Source organism: Hemitrygon akajei, chromosome 4 (assembly GCF_048418815.1).
Source record: "Hemitrygon akajei chromosome 4, sHemAka1.3, whole genome shotgun sequence".
NCBI classification, from domain to species: domain Eukaryota; kingdom Metazoa; phylum Chordata; class Chondrichthyes; order Myliobatiformes; family Dasyatidae; genus Hemitrygon; species Hemitrygon akajei.
In genome coordinates, this window is record NC_133127.1 from 190,597,116 (window position 1) to 190,607,666 (window position 10,551).

The 10,551-nt window shown below is 42.9% G+C and overlaps 1 protein-coding gene across 8 annotated transcripts in view; it reads right to left on the reverse strand.

The window, feature by feature from the left end:
• Positions 1 to 9,960, reverse strand: part of pnpla4 (patatin-like phospholipase domain containing 4) — a 49,172-nt gene extending 39,212 nt beyond the window's left edge. The window contains exons 1-4 of one of the 8 annotated variants that reach the window (XM_073044247.1): positions 9,770 to 9,957; positions 4,942 to 5,041; positions 2,699 to 2,889; positions 1,507 to 1,685 (exon numbers count right to left, since the gene is read on the reverse strand). In XM_073044247.1, coding sequence (XP_072900348.1) covers positions 1,507 to 1,680 — 174 coding nt within the window. In that variant the 5' untranslated portion in view covers positions 1,681 to 1,685; positions 2,699 to 2,889; positions 4,942 to 5,041; positions 9,770 to 9,957. Of the gene's footprint in view, positions 1 to 1,506; positions 1,686 to 2,698; positions 2,890 to 4,941; positions 5,042 to 9,765 lie in introns of all 8 variants that reach the window. The other 7 variants (XM_073044246.1, XM_073044250.1, XM_073044245.1 and 4 more) reach the window with 7 other exon arrangements.
• Positions 9,961 to 10,551: the final 591 nt, after the last annotated feature.

Sequence of the window (10,551 nt, forward strand, 5' to 3'; positions counted from 1 at the left end):
AATATCTTCAAACTGCAAGGCCTGGTTCTCTGTGCCTCCCTCTGCAATGAGATACTCAACTTCCTCAGCAGCAGACTCTCTCAGCAATGATTGGTAACAGCAGAATACGTTAATGGCAATGTGGACGAACAGGGTAACTGTGGATCTACTTCTATAGATCCCTCAGAGTTACCACACAGGTTGTCAGGGTGGTTAAGAAGGCATACCATGTGTTGCCCTTCATTAATCGGGAGGGGATTATGTTCAAGAACCTCAAGATAACGTTGTAACTCTACAAAACTGGTGAAATGACACTTGGAGTATTGTGTTTAATTTGAGTCACCTCATTCTAAGAAGGATGTGGAAGCTTTCGAGAGGGTACAGACGAGATTTACAAGGATGCTGTCTGGATTAAAGAAATGCCTTGTGAGGCAAGGTTGCACAAGCTAAGACATTTCTCTTTAGAATGAAGGTGAAGGTGGATGAGGTTACTTGGTAGAGGTGTATAAGATGACAAGAGGCATAGATCGAGTGGACTATCAACACCTTTTTCCCAGGGCAGCAATGGCGAATACAACACGATATTCTTTAAAAATGATTTAAAGATAGTATAGTGGGGGGGGTGTCAGAGGTAGGTTTTTTTATAGAGGTAGTGGTAAGTGCATGGAATGCATTGCCAAGTTTTGTGGTAGAGGCAGATAATGAGTCTCAGGGCTGTATATGGCAACATACGAGGGGTGATTGATAAGTTCGTGGCCTAAGGTAGACAGAGTCAATTTTAGAAAACCTAGCACATTTATTTTTCAACATAGTCCCCTTCTACATTTACACACTTAGTCCAGAAGTCATGGAGCATAACTCATCAGTTAACAACTCCTCAGGGATGATTGATATGTTTGTGGCCTAAAGTAGAAGGAGATGTTATTAACTTTAAACTTTCTGCATAATCACTCAAAGAGTTGAACTGCATGTACATGTAACGAGATCTGTATAACTCAGCTCCTTCTGCTTTAGGCCACAAATGTATCAATCACCCCTGCTGTGGACACTTTCTGGAGGTCCAAGATCCGTATGCTCCATGACCGCTGGACTAAGTTTGTACAGGTAGGAGGGGACTATGTTGAAAAATAAATGTGCTTGGTTTTCCAAAATTGACTCCTTCTACCTTGGGCCACGAACTTATCAGTCACCCCTCATACATGTATTTTGATAATAAATCTCCTTTGGAATTTGAACTTTTGGGGAAGGTGAATGGTGAATAGTAGATGGTGTCAAAAAGAGATCGATGGGGGGTAAGTGGGGGAAGCTTGTGTGTGCAGTGGATGACCCGGGGGAATAAGGTGTGTTGTTCCTCCAAATTGTGAAGCGTGAAGTGAAATGAAGTGGGGTGATTGTAGAAAATCCAGACAAAGGATCTCAACTTGAACAGTTGTCAGTCCATACCCCCCCCCCCCATAAATGCTGAGATCCTCCAGCCTTTCACCTGGCAAGGCGAGGTACGATGCGAATTCCACCGTCCACACTCACCTCCAACGTTTCGGGCTGCGTAAGCAGAACGGCAGCGACCATGGCTCCACCAGAAGCTCCAGCGTAGTTCTGCATCTTGGCAAGGAGTTTGTGTCCGTGTCTGTGTAGGGCAACTGCTGCACCCAGATGGTAAATGGCCATAAATCCACAGGCACTGAAAGTCAGGTGTAACATGGTCACTGTAGAAACAGAAGTCAAAGTCAAGGTAAATGTATTATCGAAGTACATATATGTTACCTGAGATTCATTTTTTGCAGGCATTTACAGGAAAATTTAAAAAATACAATTTATGAAAAACTGTACATAAACAAAGACTGACAACCAACCAATGGGCAAAGACAATTGAGGAAATGCAAAAAAATACTGAGAACATGAGTTGTAGAGTCCTTGAAAGTGAGTCTACAGGTTGTGGAATCTGTTCAGTGTTGGGGTGAGTGAAGAAGGAACCCGATGGTTGAAGGGTATTAACTTTCTGAACCTGGTGGTGTGGGACCTCAGCCTTCTCTACCTGCTTCCTGATCATGTGGTGAAAAGGAGGGGTGGCCAGGATGGTGAGGGTCCATGATGATGGATACTACTTTCTTGATGATGAATGTGCTGCGTAATGGTGCTCAAAAAGAGAAAAAATAACAATTAATTGACATAGTGTCCTATAGTGTACCAGTTAACAAACAGATCAGGTAATCATTTTAGACAACCATCCTGCACAGCTTCTAACAGAAGATTCAGATTCTCATTTTATTTTTTTTTAATTCAGAGGTACAGCACGATAATAGGCCCTTCCGGCCCAATGAGCCCCCACTGCCCAATTATCAAATCAAAGTCAAAACATTTATGATCGAAGTGTGTATACAACGTACAACCCTGAGATTCGTCTTCCCTGCAGACAGCCATGGACAAAGGAAAACGAAACCTGCTCAAAGAAACAACATCAACCCCATCCCACTCACACATGCAAAAAGAAACAAATCGGACAAAACAGCAACAAAAAGAAAAATGAAATGAAAACACAATATAAAACACAAAATTTAAAGAGTACAGTGCAGGAATATTCAGTGTTTGTTGTTCAGTGTCTACTCAGTGTTTGTTATCTCCAGGCTGCCCCCATTCAAAGTCACCCAAAACAGCAACAAAAAAAAACAAGCAACCAGAAACACATCACAATGTGAACTCCAGAGTCCGATCCACAAACCTCACGATTAAATCCTGGCAAAGACCCAGATCTCCAGCACCATCCTCCAACAGCATCAAGGGAGAGAGAGAGAGAGAGAGACCTTTCGAATGCAGTCACCTTCCTCCGAGCGAGAGGCTGATAGATGGCACTAAACACCTGCTCGTCTTCCGCACCCGCCTCAATGATTTCAGTCTTCCTCGGCACTTTAACTGGCGAAATCAGTGAGAAATGCAGTCAATCATGGGCCGCACACTTCACTCAACACCTCACAGAATAGCCTTGGAGACAGCAAAGCTCCAGATCACTCAATTGGCCCAATAACAAACCACTAAGATGTAGATTACAAGCTCCAACAGTAGCAGAATCACATTTGAAAGAAAAAAAGACGTAAGGAATGTGAAAGTAGTGTTGTGAATTGTCTGGAGGATGTCACCCTTGTTCATGTTTTCGCTGATGCCGTCTTCCTCCGGATCTTCTACATGCCAATTAATCTACTAGAACTAATGCCTTTGCAATGTGGGAGGAAACCGGAGCACTAGGGAGAAACTACGCAGTCATGGGGAGAATGTTCAAACTCACTGACAATGGCAGTAATAGCATTATGTTAACCACTACACTACCGTGTCGTCCTGTACATGTGTTGCTGAAAGTAATTATTTTACATGGCCTGAAAGCTGCACTGCACTTTAGTAAAACATTATATTAAAGAAAAGCCTAGTTGCGTGACAACAAAGGCTATGTGCAGGGGATCATTTCAGTTACTGGGTGGCCGTGCACCCCTGCAGCTTAGAGGGAACAATGCTCCCCAGCACCACATGGTTTCCCTCTGGTGGTCTGGTTTCTTCCCACATTCCAGGCACACTGGTTAGTAGCTTAATTGGTCAATTGGTTTATTTGGGCAGTCCGGGTTCATTGGACCAGAAGGGCCTGTTACTGCGCTGTATCGCTGAACCTGAAAAGGAAAGGGAATCAAAAAATGGGAGGGCGTAACGTTAGGCTGAAAGGGGGTATAAAATTTGGAGGGGATTTGAGGGCTAACTTCCTCACAGAGTGGGTAGTGCACATATTGAATGAGTTGCCAGTGGAAGTGGTTGAGGCAGGTACAAAAAACATATAAAGACATTAAGATGAACTTGAATAGGAAATGCATCAAGGTCTTTAGTCAAATGCAGGCAAATGGGACTAGCTTAGATGGGAATCTTGCTCACTATTGATATTGGTTTATTATCGTCACACATACCAACATACAGTGAAAAGCTTGTCTTGCATACTGTTCATAAAGTTCAAATCATTACACAGTACTTTGAGGTACATAAGGTAAAACAATAATGCAGAATAAAGCGTAAAAGCTACCCAAAAAGCACAGTATGGAAAACAATAAAAGATCATGAGGCACATTGTGAGGTCAAGAGTCCATCTTTTCACATAAGAGGTTTATTCAACTGTCTGACAGCAGTGTCCTTGAGTCTGGTGGTACGTGCTTTCAGGCTTGTGTATCTTCTGCCCGACGGGAGAGGGGAGAATAGAGAATGTCCAAGGTGGGTGAGTCTGCTTTACAATAGACCAAAGCCACAGAGGGGAGGTGCTGAGCTGTGCAGTTTCTTGTGGACAGTTGCCACAAATAAATAGAAATGCTTTCTATGGTGTATTGATAAAATGGACATTAAGTAGAAGAACAACACACACAAAATGCTGGTGGAACACAGCAGGCCAGGCAGCATCTATAGGGAGAAGCGCTGTCGACGTTTCGAGCCGACACCCTTCGTCAGGACCGATTTCCTTTTGGTTCTCCCTCAATGCACTGCCACTTTACACACACTCCACACCTCATACCTACACTGAGACAGTCACATTCCTACTGTGTTTCCATATGCCCACTACTACCTAGAAGAGTTCCTCTTGCCAAGAATCACTTTGTCACTTTATCGTTTCCTGTCAGAGCCACCTCATGTACAGATACTCCTACACCTAGTGTCACTTTATATACACACAATCAGTTTACGTATACAAGCTAATCTTAAGTTTATACGACCACTTGTACATTGTGTCCTATAGGATTGCTTTTATATTTATTGTTTTTATTGTTATTTTTATCCTGCACTACAGAAATGGACTAATAATCATTTTGTTCTCCTTTACATTGTTGTACTGGAGAAAGACAACAAACAATCTTGAATCATGAACATTGTTGCGAAAATCTCTCTTAATCCCCTCAGCTCTCTAGATAGCAACATTGGTGTTGCCAAACTGAAGTTGCTTACCCTTGAGCTGAGTGGTTAGTGGTGCCTGCTGTTACTGAGGGGCCACGTCAATGTGAAGTGTAATGCTGTGAGATGGGCACTTCAACTGGCATTCTTCATCCTTAACAAAAAAGCACAGTATAAGAATGAATGGGACACAGAATGCCAGTACGAGGTGAAAGTTCAAGAGTCGTGAGGTAATGTTGCAGCTCTATAAAACTCTGGTTAGACCACACTTGGAATACTGTGTTCAGTTCTGGTCCCCTAAATAGAAGGTGGTTGGGGAAGCTTTAGAGGGGGTGCAGAGAGGATGTTGTCTGGATTAGAGAGCACGTCTTATAGAGAGCACGTCTTATGAAGATCAGTTCAGTCAGCTAAGGCTTGGCTCTTTGGAGCGAAGGAGGATGAGAGATAACTTGATAGAGGGGTACAGGGTGATAAGAGGCATATATCGAGTGGACAGCCAGATACGTTTTCCCCAGACAAAAATGGCTAATAAGTGGGGGAATACAGAGAAAACACAGTACTGGCAGACAATAAGGTACAGGACCATTATGTAGTAGACTCTGAGGCCAAGACCATCTTACTACAAAAAGATGAAGCAAGATCTGTCTGCAAGCAGGATGATATATCTTTCAGGAGCCAGCGATCACTGTCACGGTTCAACCTCTGCCACTGTTTGCAAGAAGTTTGTAGGTTTTCCTGGATGCTCTGGTTTTCTTCCACATTCCAAAGACGTACAGGTTAGGGAGTTGTGGGCATGTTGAGCTGGTGCTGGAAGCATGGCGACACTTGCAGGCTACCCCCAAAACAATCCTCGGATACTGACACAAACCTCACACTTGACTGCATGTTTTGATGTACATGCGAGAAATAAAGCTGATCTTTTTATCTCTCTTCTGCCTGATTGAAGGGGGAAGGATGGGAGGTGTCTCTGTTTTACAGAGGGAGTAAGAAGTGCAGACCAAGTCTATTAAGGGAAGGCTGGTATCTGTGACACGCTAAGCTGTGCCTGCAATTCTCTTGTGGTCTTAGGCAGAGCAGTTACTGTACCAAGCCATTTGCTCTGGGTCAGAAATAAGACAAGCTAGGGAAAATGATTACCTTCTTTAAAAGGTTAACCAAATAACCTTGCAGTTTCATCGGCTTGATTACTGGTATTAGTTATTTATTATTACTTCTCATTTACTTTATTAAATGAACTTAAATTCCTGGTGATTTTACTTCAGTCTTTGGATCATTACCCCAGGCCTTTGGATAACTAGCCAGTAAATTAATTCAGACATATGCAAAATAGTTTAAAAACTAGATGGAATTGCAACTAATTATTTAGCTCAGATTAAGAGACTGAGAAAGACAAGATGTCTGAGTGTTCAGATCTCACTCCAACAACCAGAATGTGCTCTCTTCATAGACCATAAAACATAGGAGTAGAATTAGGCCATTCAGTACATCGAATCTGCTCCAACATTTCATCATAGCTAATTTATTACCCTTCTCAGTCCTCAGTCCCATTCTTCTACCTTCTCTCCATAACTTCTGACATTCTTACTAATCAAAAACCTATTAACCTCCACTTTAAATATCCCCAGTGACTTGGCCTCCACAGCTGAATGTGGCAATGAATTCCACTGATTCACTACCGTCTGGTTGAAGAAATTCATCCTCATAGCTGCTTTGCTTCTATTCTAAGGCTGCTCCTGAACTCCCCCACTATAGGAAACATCCTCTCCACATCCACTCTATCTAGGTCTTTCAATATTCAAACTTCCAAAAGTTCATTTATTAACAGAGTATGCAACACTGAAATTCTTCTTCTTCAGACAGTCACAGACCAAAGAAAGAAAAGAAAGGAACGGCAGCACGATGATCAACCCCCAAATCCTTCCTCCCCACACAAAAAAACACAAGCACATTGACCCCCCCCCCCCAAATTCCCCTATTGTCCAAGTCCATATCCTGGACACAGAAAGCCTGGCTGTGCTGAATATTCTCCAAGCCCAGCAGAAGGCCTTTCCCTCTGTAGCACAGTGATCTCACCAGCGATCAAAAGGCAATCTCCCCTCTCCGTAGCAGAGTGGTCCCACCAGCGAGCAAAAGGCAGGCAGCCAGTGCTCACATTCTGCATTCATCTTGATGCTTCAATCTCCTTCGTCACTTTAAATCAGCAAACAGTGGAAGCTTTAATCAGCGAAATGGAGCTGAACATCGGCTTACGCCTCGCAGCCTTCTCGCCATGAGGTTCCCACGCACTGTCCGTCTCCCAGAATCATCTCGGAGACTGCAGAGCACTGGAACACCCAAACAATCTCCAAACTGCAAATCACAGGCTCCAATGGTTCCAGAATCACATTCAAGATGAAAAACAAATGTAAAATACAAAAAAGTAGTGGAATTTATGGTTTCATGATCAAGAAGATGCCAAAGAAGCATTGTACCGTAGGCACCATCCTGACCGGAAGGAAAACCTACTTAATAGATTTCAATGAGATCCTCCCCTCATTCTTCAAAGATCCAGTAAGTACAGGCTCAGAGCCATCAAATGCTCCTCATAAATTAACACTTTCATTCTGGGAATCTTATTACAACCATCAGAGAGGAGATACAGAAGCCTGAAGACATACACACAATGTTTTAGAACAGATTTCTGAATGGACAATGAACCCATGAACACTACCTTACTATTTTTGCAATCTTTTTGCACTACATATTTCTTATAGTAATTTATAGTATTTTTTGTGTACTGCATTGTACTATTTTTCCAAAGCAATAAATTTCACAACATATGCCAGTGATATTAAAGCTAAATCTGATTCTGGACCCACAAGCTCAAAAAATCTAACCCGGTACTCCATTATAGAGTGTGGCATTTTCAAACATGATCTTTCAATGATACATTAACTGATTTTAAAAAAAGTAGTTAATAATGCATACACAATTCTGGGCTTTATTAATAGAGAATTCGAGTATAAATGCAGGGAAATCATTATTCAGAAACAACTTCTTTGCCTCTGCCATCAGATTTCTAAACAGTCCATGAACACTACCTCATTATTCATTTTGTGATTTATAGCAATTTTCTGTCCCTGCACTGTATTACTGCCACAAGATAACAAATTCCACATTGTATAAAACAGTGAAAATAAACCTGATTTTGAAAGAAAGAACAAGCTACTGGAGGAACTCAGTGAGTCAGGCAGTATCTGCTGAGGGAAATGGACAGTTGACCTTTTGGGTCACGACTCTTCATTTGAACTGGAACTTATAGAAACCTATCAAATATTGAAAGGCCTAGACAGAGTCGACGTGGAGAGGATGCTTCCTACAGTGGGAGAGTCTAGGACCAGAGGGCACATCCTCAGAATATGGGGACATCTATTTAGAACAGAAATGAAGAGGAATTTCTTTAGCCAGAGGGCTGTGAATCTATGGAATCCATTGACACAGATGGCTATACAGGCCATACCATTGGGTATATTTAAAGAAGGGGTTGATAGTCTCTTGATTAGTCAGGGGATCAAAGGTTACAGGCAGAAAGCTGGAGAATGGGGTTGAGAGGAATAATAAATCAGACATGATGGAACGTCAGAGAAAACTCGATGGGTCAAGTGGCCAAATTCTGCTCCAGTGTCTGATTGTCTATCTGCTCAAGGCCACAAGAAATTGCAGAGTCGTGAACGCAGCACAGTTCATCACACAAACCAGCCTCCCCTCCATTGACTCGGTCTACACTGCATTGGAAACGCAGCCAATAATCAAGGACTCCTCCCATTCTGGTCATTCTGTCTCCTCTCCTCTACAGTCTGGCAGAGGATACAAAAGCTTGAGAACATGAACCACCAAACTCAACGACAGCTTCAGTCAGACTCCTGAACAGACATCCAATATGCTAAAGATGGATTCTTGTTCTCCCAAATCCGTTGTGTTTTATTTGTCTACTACACTGCACTTTATCTGTAACAGTCTGTACTCTGGTTTCTGTTGTACCACCTCAATGCACTTACGTATGGAATGATCTGTCTAGCAGATGTGCAGCAGAGAGCATCCTAACAAACGGCATTACTGCACGGTACGGAAACAATATTGCAGCGGGTAGTCAAACTGCTCAACACATCAACATCAGCACACCCGCCATCAGGACACAAAAAGGTGTCGGAAAAGGGAACATAGCGGTGGGAGTCATTATAATGGCAGGTGTACAAGGCATTGGTGAGGCTATACTTTGTTTTAGCTCCAACTGTGCTGTTCTTGCAAAAAATTGTCCTTAAATTATGTTTACTTGTGAATGCTGTTCGTGCTTGTGATGCTGCAGCAAGTTTTTCAGTACATCAGTGTGTACGTGTACTAGTGTATGTGACAATAAACTCGACTTTGACTTCCGACTTGGATTACTGTCCACTCTTTTGGTTGCCTTGTTTTACGAAAGACGTGGTTTAAACTGGAAACAGTGCAGAAAAGTCTTACAAGGATTAGAAGGCTAGAAGGGAGATTTTGGGCTAGCTACATCGTTATACCTTTAAATATAGAGAAAGAAGGGTAAACATGGAAATATTTAAAATTATAAAAGGGGAAAAGGAAGACAGAGGGAGGAAGGAGTGGGGGCGGGACAGAGAGAGACCGGGGAGGGGCAGAGGGAGATGGGAGAATGGGTGGGAAAGGGAGAAGGGGAGTGGGAAGAATGGGTGAAGGGGAAGAGGGCAGAAGGGATTGGGGCAAAGGAAGTGGGTGGGGAAGGGGAAAGGGTGGAGTAGAGGAAAGGAAAGGAGTATGGAAGAAAGGGAAGGGGTGGGGGTGAAAGGGAGAGGGAACCCAAACGCCAGTCCCGAGGAGAGGGATCACACTCACACACCACGGCGCAGCCAGTTCGGTAACACCCCCAAAGCCACGAAGCGCCCGAACACTTCGAGCAGGGACCCCAGTTACTTCCACCCACTCCGTCTGCAAGCTTCGCCAGCACCCGGTTGCTAAGGGCCGCTCATAGCAACGGGGTTCAGCGGACCCCGCCAGGTGCTTCCGGACTACGGGGAGCCGCGCCGTCCAGCTGATAAATGCGATTGTCCCTCATCCTCGAAACAGAAGTGGGGGGGGGGGGGGGACCTTCAGTGCATTTGAACAGTAAAAAAAATATTGTACTTGCAATTCTGTGGCGACACTTAGGGACGTCCCAAAGTAATTTGGTCACAACGAAGCTTTTGCTTCCAACAATAATTCCTAAATTTATTGAGAGGTGTTTGAAGAAAGAACGATGGGATCTCCTGTGATTCAGACAGTTTTGAAGTGCTAGACACCTGATGAAGTTCAGCCTCAGTGTGAAATAAAGATTTAAACATCCTTAGTTTAGCTGAAACCCCTGCCAAAACACCTTATAGCAACAGAGTGCAATTAATGGGCATACAGGAAACATGGTAGATGAGGAGTGCACAGCAAGAATTGTGATCAGAAACAAAATCAGGTTTATTATCACTGACAGGTGATGTGAAATTTGTTAACTTAGCAGCAGCAGTTCAATGCAATACATAATCTAGCAGAAAGAGAAAAATAATAAAAATAAATAAAATTAAAAATAATAAATAAACAAGTAAATCAATTACGTATATTGAATAGATTTTTAAAACGTATAAAAACGGAAAT